This window comes from Kryptolebias marmoratus, linkage group LG17 (genome assembly GCF_001649575.2).
Source record: "Kryptolebias marmoratus isolate JLee-2015 linkage group LG17, ASM164957v2, whole genome shotgun sequence".
NCBI classification, from domain to species: Eukaryota; Metazoa; Chordata; class Actinopteri; order Cyprinodontiformes; family Rivulidae; genus Kryptolebias; species Kryptolebias marmoratus.
Window position 1 is genome coordinate 20,797,226 of NC_051446.1, and position 17,327 is coordinate 20,814,552.

The window sequence follows — 17,327 nt, forward strand, 5'->3', positions numbered from 1 at the left end:
CCCCCATCCCTGGAGCTCCGTCAGATCTGACCCCTCCCTCCCGAAAGGCGCTACCAAGACAGACGAGTTCCTCTGAGACGCCTACAGAGTGTTCTACAACGTGCTCTACAGTCGTCACCATGAGCTGTAGGCTGGAGGGGACACCCCAGCTCTAGCCTCCATCTCATCCCCGCGCCCGTGTGTGTGTGTGAGTGCGAGAGCGAGTGTGTGCATGAGTGTAATGGCGGTTTGCGTTTGGGCGGCGGCCCCTCTGCTCTTCTTGGGGCTATGCCTGTGCAGCGTAGGGGGCCAGGCCCAAGGAGAGGTCCTGGAGTTTGGGGGTGTATCCAGCCAGTGGGGGCGGTTTCCCGTGTGGAATGCCTGTTGCGAGAGCGTGCTGAGTTTCAGTCTGCGGACTCACAGCCAGGAGGGCCTGCTGCTCTACCTGGATGATGAGGGCTTCTGTGACTTCCTGGAGCTGCTGCTTCTCCACGGCCACCTCCGCCTACGCTTCTCCATCTTCTGTGCCGAGCCGGCTGAGCTGCAGTCGGGTGTGGCGGTGAGTGACGGCCGGTGGCACGCGGTGCGTGTCAAGCGGGACTGGAGGAATACCTCGCTGGAGGTGGACGGGCGACTGGAGGGCTGGGCGGAGGTGAAGAGCAAGAGGAGAGACATGACGGTGTTCAGTCACACGTACATGGGCGGGCTGTCGTCGGATCTCCACTCCTCGCCCCTGCGCCTCACATCCCCTACGGTGCGGGAACACGCCGCCTTCCGTGGCTGGATCACGGCGGTGAGCATCAACGGCTCGCTGGTGACGCTGGACGGCTCCGAGGGCATCACGGTGACAGCCGGCTGCGGGCCAGACCACCAGTGCCAGAACGGAGGGGTGTGCAGCGTGGTCAACGACCAGGCCATCTGCGACTGCTCCGACACCGGTTACCAAGGCAATGACTGCAGCGAAGGTAAGACCTAAAACCATGCTGACCCATCAAACACATCCCATCATATACTGATGTACTGACACCTTTAAACGCGCACAAATACAGAAATACCTCTCAGTCCATACCACCAGATCTAAACGTCAGACTCCAAACCCATTGGCTCTGCCGTCGAGGCGTATAGCTTTCATTCACATCCTCACATCCTTCTACTTGGCATCTCTGGATCAGTGGCCTTCACAAGAAGTGCAAAGCAGGCACACAGATTATGTTTAATATTGATTTTTTTGTTTGTTTTTCTTTTGCCTGCAAATGACGCCCAGCGAACATCGTTCCCCTAAAATCCAAACAAAAGGCCCCTCCTTTAAGAAAAAAAAAAAAAAAACCAGCGGAAAGCTCATGAATCAGCAGATTGAAAGCAGGTTCCCTGACAGATCTCACCTGGTCGGTGAGCTTTGAAGGGCTCGGTTGGCGTGTTTGGCGGGAGCACCGTAACCATATCGATCTTTTGTGGACGTGGTCGTTGGCTTGTGTTGGAGAAGCTCTAGCTGGAACGGGCTCGGAGGGGCTGAAAATCAGCGGATGTTACGTGGCTGACACCTGGCTGCCTGAGTTAATGGATTCAGATTGATTTTTGGCGGCCTTCAGAGCTGCTCTGCATAGGACGCTGAAATGATGTGTGGAGAATCTATCACCCGCTGTTAATTTTAACAGCCCGCGGCCTTTTTGAGGACCGCTCTGTTTGTTGCCTGCATGCCTTTGTGTAGCGTGTTTTTGTGGCAGTAGGTGCTTTCTAAAAAGAAGGATAAGAAAAATACATGTATTTTAATACAAGAAGAACCTCCTTTAATTCTGCCAAACAAGCTTTTGGTCAATACAAGTGCCAATGTGCGGGGCATTGTAATTATGGTCATTACAAAAGCCAAACAGTTGCCTAATGAACTCTGCTACCTCGTTATGGCCCACGCTGCGAAATGCTTTCATTCCCTCCCCCTGCTAAGTTGTGTGTGTCGTCAGATTTGCACAAGTTCATTCCGAGCAAATCTGCATTCTTAATCAATAGCTCTCTAAACCGCTGTGCGCCGAAGATACCTTTCAGCTCTGCCCGAGCGATTGATTTAATTTTATTCATATTTTTTTCTTGTTATTCTTTAATGACACAAACGCATCTGCCAAAAAAAAAAATAAAAATGGCCGAGTGGCCTCGCCTGCGCGTCCACTGCCTCCGTCAGCATCACACAAGTCTCTTTTAGCCACTTACTACCTCACACCTTAACATTTAGTGGACGGTGGGACGGCCCCGGGTTACCATGGAGACAGGATTAATTAGGAGACCTCATGCCGGGAGTGTCTCTTCATCATCGTTTCTCCTCCTTGCTACCTGCAGCTGGTCCTCTCGGTGATATGAGGCGTCCTCCCCGCTGCGTTCAAACCGCTTTTAAACGCTTCGTTCCAGCGTTTCCATTTCAAAACGGGAGAAGCATCGATCTCTTCCGAGCAGCTGGGAAGGTGCCGGTGCGTTGTGTTCACACGTGCCGAAATAATTAATCCATTGAGAGAGAATTAATAAATCACGCTCCGACAATTAGTCAGCTAGTTGTTCTGGAGGAAATCGCTTGATTATTAACTTCCATTGCGAAAAAAAAAACAAACTTATTTTTAGTTCTTGAATCTTAAAATATGCAGTTTGATGCTTTTTATTTTGTCGTATATGGTAGTAAATCAAACATAAAGAGATTTCAAAAGATCTGATTTTTTTTTCTTTACAAGTTTTGACCTTTTTAAACAAAAAGCATCTGCAAAATAATTATTCACATAAGTGGTTTTTAGCTCAGCTTTAAATTTAATCAGCTTTCGATGCAAAAACGCTTGCTTCAGCTATGAAAAGGTGAGAGTTTGAACTGAAAATCTCTAGTTTAAGGTGCGCTCGAATAAACAGTAATGGGAGCGTTCGAGTCGTTTGCTCTGTTTATCAGTGATGAAACAGACGACAGGTGTATCAGTGTTAAACTGACTGTCATTATTACCTGCAGGTAAAGCACTTTGGTTGCGTGGAAGCTCAGAAAGTGACACGTTAAGCTCTGCAGAGGCTCCACGCTGCACTGAGAATTACAGCGTATCTGATCCAGGCCAGCCTAATCCGCTCTGCTGTTCTGCCGGTGTTTAGCGCGCAGAGGGAGGCACAAACATCAGCGACGCGCACACCTGCGCGGCGGTGTTGCGACGCAAAAACATACGAGCGCGCGCAGGAAACACGTCCGTGAGGCGCGCGAGCCCTAGGACGGTCATTATTCACATCACCGCTGAGTTACCCGACGGCGGGGCAGCTCTTCTAGCTAAATAAGAGACGCAGACATTTCTCATAAAGGCTCTCAGCAGATTCATCGCCTACATTGCACTGGCACTTGTCACTCAATGAGAGACTGCTCATATCTCTGAAGTATAAGATACATATTCCAGGAAATGAGCTCATATATTAGCTGGGAGTGTTTCAAACAACAATGGCACAGTGATTTTCTTCTCTTGGCAGTGGAGTCTGGTGTAGCCGACAGATGTCGTCTAAAAGCTGAAAGGTTTGCTTGGAAAGATGTTCATGGGTTGAGCAATATCTTATTTGGCTTTTGGTTTATGTGAAATCATGCAGCTGTATTGGGATAAATTGAAACTTGTGTCATCTCTCGAGTAAAGTAAGACTAAGATAAACGTAATGTGGTGCCATTCTTGGGATGAGTTACAGGGTTTGGTTGTTTTTTTGTGTTTGATTGGAGGTGAAACGTGTTCTTTCAGGACGTGTCATTCAGGGGTGAGCAATATGGCAGAAATATCAAATTGCAACTTCTTTTTTTTTTACAGTAAAATCATGATTTTTACACTGGTTTTTAACTATTTTACCAAACAGTACAACCAAACCTTTTCCTTTCATAAAGATATATTTATATAAAGTAGGCCAACTACTATTTTTGAACCAAATTTAATCAGTTTGTGCAATTTTGTCAACTTGTGTTTGACATATAACCTTGAAAATCACAACATATTTCATAGTTAGTATGCATAATATAGTGGTAAACTATTTTGACGCATCTTACAGCTCGACTCAGACTATATTGTGTAAAGAATCACCTAAAATAGACCGATCTGAGTTTTCTAAGGCCAATATTGAGACTAATCTTTAGAAATCCGTTGATGCCTGATATACAACACTAAATTTATTTTTCTTTTCGTAAAAATTTTCATTAATATCTTTTTTTCATGTAACAAAATATAACAATAATATATAGATGAGCTTTCTCACTTATAAAACGCCTATAAATCATAGGGTTTCTTTTTAAGGTAGTCAGTATTGGCCAATTAAAATCTTTAGCCAGTTATTTTTGTTTATCTCAAGTTTTATTTCTTAATTTGTTTATGCTGAACATCACGTTCCTCGTATTCAGCTACAGAATTTGTAATAAACTCACGTCACATTCCTGCTGATGTGTTTTCATGTGGCGGGTTATCTAAAGTGATAAGCTAACATTAGCTGAAAGTTAGCTGAAGTTATAGGCTAACATTAGCTGAAGTTGGCTGAAGTGACAGGCTAATATTAGCTTGAGATAGGTTAAGTGATAGGCTAACATCTACTCGAGTTATTTGAAATGCTAAACTAATGATACTCAAGGTATCTTAAGCAATAGGCTATTATCAGCTTGAGTTATCTGAAATGCTAACCTAACATTAGCTCAAGTCATGAAGTGATAGGCTAACATTAGCTAAAGTTATCCAAAATAATAAGCTATTGTGAGCTCAAGTCATCCTAAGTGATAGGCTACCATTAGCTCAAATTAGCTAAAGCGATAGGCTAACATGAGCTTGAGTTATCTGAAATGCTAAGCTAACACTAGCTCAAGTTAGCTGGTAAGTCAGTTACGTGCCACCAAAACTTACCGAATGGTTGTTTGTGGATATTATTCCAACATTCTTCTGCTCTAAACTTTGGGTTTAGCGTTAAATGTTGTATTTTCTGGATGCCTGCCCCTCGTCACATCACTCAGGCTACAGGAACCAAAGCAGTCAAAGTAGTCTCATTCACTGTCGGTGTCAAATGTGAAAAACAATTAACTTACATTTCTAAAGTCCAATTACATCGGTGTTTTCTGCATCATGGAAATCATCGATAGAGAGTTAACCAATTCTATTCCGTCACTATCTAATATTGTCGTATTGCCCACTCCTGATGGTGTCGTATTTTCACCAGTTTCTATTTGCTTTTGAAGTAAAGTGATGGTAATTGTGATAAACTCTGGGGCTGGTTTAGTTACTTCCTGTTGTTGAAGGTACCAGAATCAGAGAGATATTCCACTGAGCCGGCACCTTCTCTAAACCACTTAACAAATTAAAAAAAAAAAAAGATAAACCTTAAAGAACAAGGATGCAATATTGTCTTCAGAGTATTTCCAGTTCCTCCGAACCGCTCTGATTCATGTTTCTCATTTTCTCCAAATTGTTTAGAGCTACAGATAGCTCTGAGAGGCGAGCCGAGGAGGTGATGTATTTTTGTGGATGGCTTAAATTATGCTTTAAAGTGCTTTTTGTGGCCTGAAATGTTTTTTTAATCCGGCCCCCCTGCGCTGTTGCTCATTCTGGTCCGCCAAGATGCTGCCGCGGTGGTCAGCCTTCAGCCGCGGGAGCTTCAGGCTGCTTCGCTGCCGGTGAGGAGCCATCGCCGACTTTCAGCGTGTCGAACGAAATCTCGGCCCAGGCGTTTCGAACAAGACTCTTCAAAGGTTATGTTGGGGAAAGATAAAGCAGCTGTCAGTGACAGCAAGGCATTAAAGGCTCCTTGATGTGAAGTTCTGAGCTGGAATTATATTCTTTAAATTATTCTTTATTACAGGGTTGAGTTTTAAAAAAAAAAATGGATCCATAGGATGAAGTTTGACCAGAAATAAGCAGCCCAGCTACGGTAGTTGACAATTCTCCCCATATCTTTAAGGCTCCCAGTAGATTATCTTCAATTGTGCAGATTCAAAACTTCAAATTGTCTGCCCATCCACCGTTTGCTCCCTCCTGAAAGACCTGCAGCGCGTTACACATCTCATCCAAGTTCGTGGACAGGCACCGTTCTTCAGGTTTCTGTCTCCTTTAAAGCACGGCGGTGTGATCGTTTAAACTCGAGCTGTCCGGCACGTTCCAGCCTGCTAAGTGAGGAAGTTTCGAGCGTCTTCGTGCGTGAATGTGATTACTGTCGGAGGCTGCCTGCCCTGCAGCGAGAGCAGGACGGACCTGGGCTCGTTAGGCCCAGCCCGGCTCGCATTGTCCTTGAGGGCGAACCGCTGTTAGCATGCTAATGGCTCCACCTGTTTCTGCCATGCTGCTAGCGCAAGGGCAGAGACAAGGAAACACACACACACACACGCCTTTGTATGCACACAAACAAACACAGACACACTCAGAGCCCAGCACTGAATCATGCATGCCCCTCGTCCTTTTTTTGCACTGCTAATCCATCCCTACATGTTTACCCTGCTATTTCACATCATTATTACTGCCATAATCAACGTTAGTGTGTTGTTGTGAAAGGCAGAGAGAGTGTAGGAGAGAGTGTGACAGGGAATGTGTACGCCCGGATGTGTGTATGTGTGTGTGTTGCATGCTTTCTGTCGGGGTGCTCTGGGGAGAAGAAGCAGCTACAAGGTAAGTTGTGGGGTAAACGGCTCTTGAATCCAAATCTACAGGTAGGAATGTATATTAATGCCAACAACCTCTTCTCTTCCTCCTCCTCCCCCACCTCTCTTCCTACAAATGTGGGTGCTTGTTTGCGCTTACCTGTACACAGATTTAAAACACGAAACAACAAAAATAAAAAGTGCATTTTGTTTAACGCGGCTTTGTGCAAATACATGTCTAAAAAAAACAAAAAACAAAAAACAAACAAACCTCAGTTTTGGCTACCAGTGCAGCATGGTATCCATTGTGACGTTTGTGTCGACCTGCATGTGTGATTCCACGGTAACCCTGGACGAGTGTGCATGTACAGTAAGTAGCCATGGTGACCCTTGGGCTGAGCATGCATGTTAATGAATGTTTGTCTTTCTCTTTCTTCGCCTGGCTGCGGCGCCTTTCCAGAGCACAGCTACACTCCAGGTACGTCAAATTATCTATCTATCTATCTATCTATAAACATCTTTCATCTTCCTTTCCATCTTTTCTTCCTTCTTGAATTAATTCTAATGCCCAAAAGTTTGCCTATTTTCTACCTTTTTTTCGCGTCAGCTCTCTATTATTTTATTTTTTATTTTTCCCCCCCATTCTCAATACATCTTCTGATGTGCGGATCCAGTTGTCCTAGATAGCCAGGGTCCAAGTTAGTCAGCTTAAACTGGTCCGCGTGGGTATGTAGAGGTTGCTCGCTGATTTCTGGTAAGTACTGCGTTCCTCCTGCAATCATCTAAAGTGGCTCTTGCCTCAAGGTTAGGCAGACATAGACGTAGAAACACGGCGCGGCGGACGATACGGTTCATGGCTGAGTCCAAACGTCTTTGTTACCAACTTGTTTGTGCGTAGGAGCCGTGCCTAGGATAAGTAAGTGCCCTCGAAGTGGATTTATTCCTATAATTTTAGATGACTCACACACACACACACACACACACACTGAAACACCACTGAAGAACTAGCCTCCACCAGCATGTCACTATCGAGCTCCTGCATCACGAAAACATCTGTGCATACACATACTTCACGCCCCATGATCCTTTTGATGTGCTGACTGTGCTCTTGTCTTCCTTCAAGGTCTGGCACACCTGATGATTGGCGACCAAGGTATGGCCTCCTTTTTCTCTCCTCACTTCCTGTTGTCCTTCACTCTACCATCATGCCCCCTTCCTCCTCCTCCTCCTCCTCCTCCTCCTCACAAACCTCTTCGTGTCCCTCTCTCACCTCATCAACATCTGGTGCGGAAGGAAGTTGTTTCTCTAGGCACAGAACTAAGGTCAGTTTTTCTCTGACGCGTTGAGCGGTCTCATTGGGTTCAGAGAAGAGATTATTTTAGATCAGAACGATGAACCTGAGAGCAACTTTCACACACATATATGTGTATACCAACATATACATATATATGACTCATGGCTGCTGATGAAAGAGGGACTAACTGGCGGATGATTGATGGCGCTTGGCTGGAATCGACTTGGCAGAGCTCCAGGTCATGGTAATAGAGCTAAGGAACATGTGACTGAGTGACCCCACCCCTTCCCCCCCAATGGATGGTTTGATTTGGTTTTTTTACTCTTCCACTTCCATCGTTTTCACCTTCTCCACACACTGGAGTCTGACTGGGAGGATGTGAGCGTTGAGCGTGTGTGTGTGCGCGCGTCACGTTTTTACCGACACATGCATGTCCGCTTTCCCATCCCCGCCCCTTTCCACGGCCGTTCATCAGCTTCCAGCATGCCTCGGTTTGTCGCCGCCGCCGCCGCCGCTCGAATGGTGCTCCCGGCGGTCGCGGACGTCCCCGCTGCGTATGAAAGTGGCACCGTTACGTCACGCCTCGAGCCCGACGTAGTCCATTGTTTTTGAAAACAGCCCAAAAACAAGTGGCGCTGCTGGTCTGCTTTTAAAAAAAAACCAACAACTGCTCAGTGATGATAACCCAAACTCACGGTGCCACCCTTCTTTGTTCTTTCCTTCTTCGTTGCTGCCCTCTCGCTCACTGTTTGGGACGCCACCCTCTGTGATTTTAGGAAAACTCAGAGGTACCCTCCCATGATTTCTTTCTGTGTTTGGCTACTGGGCTGTTCTGGATGGTGAAGACGTTACTGAATGTGTTGACAGGCTTTTAGAGCTCCTCAGCTTGAAAACCTTTTCCCCCCACCCCCCACCAACCTCCCCCCACTCCCCTCTATTCGAGATAGAATTGGAATGTGTCGTTTCTGATAAGGTAAGGTGCTGCGGCATGCGAGCGCGAGCGTCTTGAGTGTGTGCGCCTGCATGCGTGCAAATGAATAGAAGCTCCGGCCCACTGTGCTTTTGAAAATCTGAAGGTAGGTGCCGCTCGATCCCTCGCCCCGCATGACGCTGATGAATACACTGATTGGCGCACATGAAGACAGGCCCGACTGTGGCAGGCTATTGTGCTCTTTGATTGGGCGAGAGAAGACATGATGATGGCTGTCCCCCCGCTGCGAGCGGCCCTGTGTATTCTCTGGAACGTGCTTTTTAATAAAAAAAATTTAATTTTAGGAGAAGAATCGAAGCATCATGATGTCTCAACCCATTTGTTGTCCCAGTTATCCCTTTTACAACAAGTGTCTTTCTATTGCTTTATCGCCCGCCACCGAATTGGTAAAAGGGCAATAATGTTTTTGCCCATATCTTTGTGTGTGTGTCTGTCTGTTAGCAAAATATCTCATGAACCACTGGAAAAAAAATTGAATGAAACTTGCAGAAAGTAACCAAGACAGCCGCCACAGCCAACTGACCTTCAGAAGCACAAGAATGACAATAATGCAGCCAATTTTAAAGATATCGACCTAATATTTGGCGTGGTAGGAGCTGACGTTGATCCAAATCCCATAATTTGTGCGTTAAATGATTGTACAAGATCATCGGTAACAATTTTGTCATTAACTACTTGAAGTCGACTCAGTCTGTTAGCAAGACATCTCATGAACCAGGAAATAATCACAGGACGTAGATCTACAACAGATTAACCTTTGGAGTCAGCCCAATTCAAGATGGCTGCCACACCCAACTGACCTTAGAAGACGTACAAATGGCTATACTTTAGTCCATTTTACAGATATTGAGCTAAAATGAGGCGAGTTTGTAGCTAAGAGTCAGTCACAGATCATACTCCAAAAGCTTCAGCATTAACTGCTGAGGTCAGCCCTGTTTGTCTGTTAGCAAAATGTCTCATCAACCACTGGTATTTAATGAGACTTTCAGAAAAAAAAAGTCTTCGGATGTCTGGAGTCGGTCCACCACAGCCAATCCACATTAGCCGATACAAAAACGACTCTAACTCAGTCACTTTCACAGATATTGAGCTAAATCTTGGCGTGGTAGTAGCTGAGAGTCATTCCCAACCCGAACTCTGAGGAATATTGCATGAGATGGCTTTTAAGAGTTTACCTAAACAGCTGCGACGTCATTATTTCTCAACAAAAGTCGATTTTCAGCATGAATGTGGCATGAAAGGTGGCGAGCGATTAGCATTCCTACAAGGAAACGTTGGACCTTCCATTTATTTTTTTCGATGTTTTAGAAAGCCCCTGTTGCTTGTTTTTTTGTTGTTGTTTTTTTTGCCTGAAAATGTCTGCTATGAATCATCCAGGTGGCGGTGAAGTTTTAATTGCGGAACCCGGCCCTCATTCAGCGTTTTAAATCACCTGCTTTGGAGCTGACATGCATTAACATATGTTTCCGGCCTTATTACACAATGCGCTCAGTGTGTTTGTGTGGAGCGGAGGGCCTCGCTATTAGGTGTGTTTGGATACTGATAGGGTAACGCTTTTTTATTTCTTTTTTTTTTTTTAACCTTTGAAGGCTCCGCGCGCCTGAAGAAGCCGCGCGTGTTTGTGTGAGTGTGTTTTTTTGTTCTGCATACTGAGATGTAAAGGCTGTCAAATGGTGCAGACGGAGCCTAGCTTAGGTTAGTTCAGCGCAAAGAGGCTTTTTGAGGAGCTGAAATGAGTTTCTTTGAGGGGGTGGACGAGGTGTCTTGAAAAGATATATAGTGTGTGCGCGCGCCTGCGTGTGTGTGGGCTGGAGAAATTGAGGAAAATAGACAGAGCCTGTGAGAGAAGACCTAAAGAAATGAATGATGGAGGGAGGGGAGGGAGGAAGCAAAGGGGGAAGATAAAGTGAGTCTCTCCTGTGATGTAGAGCGAGCGGCTGTATCTGCAAAGCGACAGCAGTGCTCCCGTCTGCCCTCCCAGCCCAGCCGTTCTCCGAGAGGGGACATCAGTCCTGATGGGGGGGGAGCCGTGGACCCCCCCCATCTCTAAAACACAGTTATCATTCTCCCTGGAAATGATAGCCACAGATCACTAATCACTTTGAGAGGGTGAAACGCACGAATTGTGGTAGGAAGGAAGAAAGAAAAGAGGGAGCCAAATTGGATTTTCATAAGTATCGAGCAGCCAAAGGAAAAAAAAAAGGAAATGGATTTTTCTTTTTTTTTTTTGGAGAATTTAGAAGAAATAATCTGGAGGGAAAATGTCCTTAAAGCCAAGCAGCAGAGTCTGCCTTCCTGTCCTCCGTCTGCTTGGTCAGGAGGAGGCCGTTGAAGGCTTCTGGGGGAACGAACGAACGATCGCAGGTTCGGAGCCGAACCAAGAAGTGGCTCGTTCGGTGGAGCTGGCTGCCATGTTTGTTTGCGATATTAATAAGGTGAAGGCGTGTCCGTGTGTGTGGGTCTGTTTTTCAAAATGTCCCATGAACCACAGGACAAATTTGAGCAAAACTTGCAGGAAGTAATCACTGCATGTACACATTCAGCTGGTTACCTTTTGGAGTTAATCCAATTCAAGACGGCCACCACCATCGGCTTACACTACAAAACATCAAATTGGATATAACTGTCAGTTTTACTGATATTGACCCAAAATTTGGCGTGGTAGTAGCTGAGACTGATCCCCGACATAGAGTCTGAGTGCTAACCAATTGCCTGACAGCTTTATATAAAATTTTACCAATAAGTATTCGGAGTCTACTCTGTCTGTCTGTTAGCAAAATAACTCATGAACCACTGGACAGATTTTAATTAAACTTTCAGGAAATGAATGTTTGATGTGCTGCTACAACCGATTAATTTTTGGAACCAACCCCATTCAAGATGGCCACCAAGGCCAACTAGCCTTAGAAAACACAAAAATAGCTGCAATTTTGTCAATTTTTCAGATATTGTGCTAGGATTTTGTATAGCTGTAGCTGGGAGTCCTTGACAACACATAATCGAAGTGTGACTTGTTGCTTGAGATCTTTGCATAAAACCTTAGCATTAACTGGTGGAGTCAACCCTGTTTGTCTGTTAGAGAAATATCTCATGAAGCCCTGGACAGATTTTAATGAAACCGTTAGATGTGAATCATTGGAATAACATCTACAACTGATTGACTTTTGGAGTTAATCCAATTCAAGCTGGTCGTCCCAGCTAATCAACATGAACCAACAGATCATCAGCTGTGACTCATTTAACTCTGCAGATATTGAGCTAAAATTTGATGCGGTAGAAGCTGAGATTCATTCATAACACATACCCTGAGCGTAACAAATTATAATATAGCATGAGGTTGTGCACAACATATTTAAGGTTTGACTAAAATGTTTCTTAATATAAGGCGATCTTAGTTTAAAACTGTCCTGAAAGGCAGCGAGCGAAATGCATTCCTTAAAGGAATCCTTTATTTGATATATATTCATAAAGCTTGATGGGCGGCAGTGGCTCAGGAGGTAGGGGTTTGTCCTGTAATCGGAGGGTTGCTGGTTCAAGTCTCTGCTCCGGCTGTCTCAGCCGTTGTGTCCTTGGGCAAGACACTTCACCCGCCTTGCCTACTGATGGTGGTCAGAGGGCTCGGTGGCGCCGGTGTGATGGCAGCCTCACTTCTGTCAGCCCGTCCCAGGGCAGCTGTGGCTACAATGTAGCTTACCACCATCAGTGTGTGAATGTGTGGATGAATGGGTGAATGATTGTAGTGTGAAGCGCTTTGGGGTCCTTGGACTAGATAAAGCGCTATATAAGTGCAAGCCATTTACCAGCCATTACTTTCAGGCAGGATGTCCACTTAATATTGGTCGTTTGTCTGCAAGTGTTTTCGATATCGGTCCAAGAATCTATGCACAACCAAGACATGTGGTCAGCCTCGCCTAAAGTGACCTTTAAATGTACGTGAACGGACCGACAAACAGACACACACACAGTAACCTTTAGAGAGTGCCTGCTGAGTGTGTGACTTAGTGTGCGTTCGGTGTAAATATGCATGAGTAAGGCTGCCTGCACGTATTCCTCATGGTCAGCGGACGAAGGCAGGAGAGGGATCGAGGCGTGTGTCTGTATGTTGTGTGAACGCAGGGAGGTGGACTGTGAGTCATCGTTTGTGACTCACAAAGCGTCGGCAATCAAAGCGGCTCTCTCTTTTTAACACATTGTTTTTTTACGGCAGAAGCACGCAGATGGGCGCGCACTCCGCTCGCGGGAGAGCCACAAGCGCGTTCAATGTCACAGCCCGAAAATGTATTTTTTGCTCGGCGAGTTTTCATCCTTCCACCTCCCGCCGCCCCGTCCTGGACGTGCGCGCGTCCCGCGAACACACAACGAGCGCCGAGGCGCGGCAGACGAGCCGCACGCTGACTTCACCATATGCGGGGTTGGGAGTGGTAGCAGACGCCAAGACGAGAGGAACCAGTCAGCACCAGCGAAGCCCAGCATGCCTCCTATCGCTTACTCATCACCAACCACAGGCCCAATAATAAATCCCACAAACACCGATTATGAAAGTTATCAACTTACTTTAGTTGCAATAAACGTGATCTCAGCCTGTTGCTTTGAAAGGCCCCTCCAAAGATGAAACAGAAAAGATGTCTCCCATCAGAAAATTCAACCAATAATGATCTGAAAACTAAAAACCTTTATTTAATTAGGCACGTCCTATTGAGATCACAGATCTCTTTTTCAAGGGAGGCCTATTAGTTTCTTTTAGGGAGGTTTAAAGCAAGTTTCCAGTGTCTTAAATGTTTTACTCTCTTTAATATTAATTACAGATGAAACTTGTGATTGGTTAATAGGACTGTTTTGTGCAACAGTCAAAAGTACGAGCATGACCAAGAAAAGCATCAAGCCCTCGCTTATGAAGAACTCGCTGACTTTGCTGAAGAAGCTGAAGCTAAGTTGTTAAAGCTAAAAGTAGCATGACACTAGCTAAAAGCATTAAAAGGCTAGCTAGAAGCTAGAAGTAGCATAAGAAATCAAAAATGGAACAAATATGCTGAAGTAGATTTTAAAAAAAAAAGTTTTTTAAGGAATTGAAGAGATCTCGATGTATTTCTATGGGGTAAATGTTTGTAAATAAAGATAAATAGTTTGAAAAGTATAAAAGTTATAAAAACCAGAAGTCACAGCACCCATCCTGAATGCGCTGTTGATATATATGAGTGGCTAATATAGCACAAAGTACCCAGAAGTAGTTAGATTGCAAAAAATAAAAGACAAATAAAAAACAGGAATTCTGCTTTAGCGTGCAAACACCTGCAGGAGCGTGTGGAAGTGTAACAGCAGCTGATCCACTCCTACATGCACGTCAGTCCCTGTGGTGCACGCAAACGCAAAACTCGTTCGGCTACAAAAGTTGCTTGAAGGGCTGATCTGGCTCAGAGGTTAGTTTTCAGTTCTGGTCGTTTCAGACCTTCAGAGCTCCCATCGAACACTTTGAGAACTAACTGATCGCACAAGACCTGCTTTTAAAACTGTTGGAGTCAACGCCGTCTGTCTGTTAGCAAAATACCTCCCGAACAACTGGGTGGCTTTTATTTAAGCTTTCACTAAGGAGTTGTTAGGCGTACATCTATTAACTCGTTAACTTTTGGAGTCAGTCAAATCCAAGATGACCGCCACAGCTAACTGACCTCAGGAAGTGCAAAAATAGCTAAAACTCCATTCATTTTTCAGACATTTTGCTGAAACTTGGCTTGGTTGCAGCTAAGACTAAGTCACAACACACTCCAAACACTCCACACTGCTCAACATCTTTGCAAATTCTCCCCAGAGCCAGTCAGTTTTAAAGATAATCATCTAAAATTTGATGTGGTAGTCGCTGAAAGTGCTCCTCAACAGATCTCACAAGAGGTCGCAACATCGAATGAGAGAACGAGACAGGGCAGAACGTCATTTACATTGACTAGATTTCTCTTCATAAGACGATTTTAAAGGTGGCTGAAAGGTGTTGGGTGATATGCTTTCCTTCAAGGAATGCTATTCCTTTAATTTATAATCTTATGTAGTGAATATTTTTCTCCAGACGATAAATATTTTAGTTGATAAAATTCTATTAGCCAGTTGTTTTATGTGCATTTCCATCAAAAAGCAATAAGGAAAGTTGCACATGTTGGACTACTTGGGCTGTCAGTTTGATTCTCGCAAAAGAAATTTAGGATTTTTTTCCCTCTACGGGGAAAAGGAACCATATGAAGTCACTTAAATAATGCACGGATTCGCAATAATCTGCAGTTTGAAATCAAGGCGAGCCGAGCGTTGGAACGGATCGTCGTCGACGATGAGGGATGTTTGTCTGACACGCGTCACAACTGTTGGTGCAAAAGCTCACAGGATCCCGCAAGACGGACAAGTGAACAGCGCCCAACTCAAGACAGAGCGAGACACACTTGGTGTTAAGAGACAAGTGTCAGCTGATTGGCTTCCTGTCTCACTGACTGGCACAGATTTAAATTCTGATGGCCACATTTTGAGCTGCGAAGAAGGGAAAAAAAAAAAAAAAAAGAAAGAAAGAAAACTGTCCCCTTTGGCCGTCAGCGCTCGAGAAGCAATCGCAGCAAAAGTTTTTACTGCAGAATGTACAATTTCCCTTGATCTGTCTTCGCATCTAATGGGACTAATTCTGCCTCCTCGTGCCGCTGCTAACAGCCATTACAGTACAACGCTCATTAATGCTTAACACCCATGCAGTTCTTGTAATGAAAGTCATGGCACCACATACAGAGCTCTACCCTCACAATATCAGGGAGATGCACAGTTACTAGCTTCAGCACAGGAGATGTGTTGCAATCAAACTGGTAAATGTATACGTTTCTTTCCTGGTAATTGCATCCTGTTAGCGAGTGTACACATTAACACTTTAAACATTCGTCGCAATGCTAATGGGGAGCCGACAAAAGCCCCCACCAGTAATCTCCAGGAGCATAAAGACATCAGACGGATCGCCGTGTTTTCAGAGGATGAAGGGAGAAGATGGAGAGTTGGGAGCCGGGCACAGGTCTGGCGATGGGAGGGGGTGCGAGGAGGAGGACGGTGGGAGGGGGAGGGGGAGGACAGGAGTGTAGAAAAGCGATGGTGAGGAAAGATAGGAGCGCGCGCAGGAAAGTGGGAAAAGAGAGGTGGAGAGAGAAGGTCGGAGACGAAACGGGGGAGACGAGGAGGGAGATAAGACTGCGGCGTTTCTCAGCAGGAGCGCTGCGTCTCTCTCCTTGGGCTCTGCCACTCGACACAGTCTCAAATCAGCCAGGATGCTATTCATCAGCGATGCAGATAGCTCATACACCCGCACAAACACACACACTCATTTTGGAATGAAAGAGGAAGTCTAGTGGGTGCTCCAATTGTCTCTTACCTGCTCTAGCAATTTCCATCATTTCTGGGCGGGAGCTGAAAGTATAGCAGCCCAATTGGCGATTCACTCCAGTACCCCATCTGGCATTTGATGTTCATTTCTTTGCCGTTTGCCAAAACCAAGACCACACACACACACACACACACACACAGGAATTCTGCACTCATTTACTTGGAATACTTGTTTGGCATTTAGCTAATTAAAATAGCCACAATACTCATTATAGAGCCATTATACTACCTTTATGAAAATATTATTATTATTTGTTAACAAGCTGCTGGAAGAGGGGTTCATTATTTGTGTGTGCATGTCTACACGTATCTGTCCATGTAGGCATATAAATAACCTCGAGAAGTTTATGTTTTTCCAACGTGCGTGCCTTTTCTCCCTCAGTGATCTTCGTTGTGCATTTGTGACATGATATATGTGCATTTATTTGTGTGTCTGTCTGTGCGCGTCTGTCTAAAAGGGATGAAACCGACTCTGATCTTATCAGGCTTAAGACAAATACGCTGTTCCGCCTGAAGACATTGTCATGGAAACAAACCAGTTTCCCTGGGTACCAAAGAGAAGGCCAAATTCAAACTTTGCAGGCGGAGGAAGGAGGAAAGAGAGATGTGAGCGAAGATAAAATGAACAGAAAGGGACAAGGAATAAAAGATTGAACATGATGGCAGGAGGAGGACTTCCCATTGTTTCAGCTGAAAATCAAATTCGGAGACAATGATGATAGGTGACATTATTGAGTTTGAGCTTGCTTTTGTTTTAAGGGAAGTCACATAAAAATATCAAATCTGCTCAGTTTCATTCTTCGTTTTGTTTATTAATCAAGCTTAAATCAAGATTTGGTTGTCATTATTGTCAGTTTAATGCACTTGGGGATTGAAGCTCAATGCTTTTGGGCAGGAAGTGGGCATTTTTCACCTTTTTGTTTTGTCATAAAGAGCCATTCATTCTCTGGCTGGAGTCTTATCAGCAGGTTATCGCAGCAGTTTCTCTACAAAAAGCCTCCATCTGTTGGAAAAACTGACTGATCAGTTAGTTGGTCACATAACTTAAACCAGTGGTTCCTAATTTTTTTAGTTTCCGATTC

At 44.9% G+C, this 17,327-nt stretch overlaps 1 protein-coding gene across 17 annotated transcripts in view; it reads left to right on the forward strand.

Moving 5' to 3' along the window:
* The first annotated feature begins 6 nt into the window (after positions 1 to 6).
* Positions 7 to 17,327, forward strand: part of nrxn1a (neurexin 1a) — a 68,773-nt gene continuing 51,452 nt past the window's right edge. For 10 of the 17 annotated variants that reach the window (XM_037980751.1, XM_037980757.1, XM_017436221.1 and 7 more), the window contains exons 1-3: positions 7 to 944; positions 7,026 to 7,043; positions 7,689 to 7,718. In XM_037980751.1, coding sequence (XP_037836679.1) covers positions 212 to 944; positions 7,026 to 7,043; positions 7,689 to 7,718 — 781 coding nt within the window. In that variant the 5' untranslated portion in view covers positions 7 to 211. The remainder of the gene's footprint in view (positions 945 to 7,025; positions 7,044 to 7,688; positions 7,719 to 17,327) is intronic. The other 7 variants (XM_037980755.1, XM_025010430.1, XM_025010432.1 and 4 more) reach the window with 2 other exon arrangements.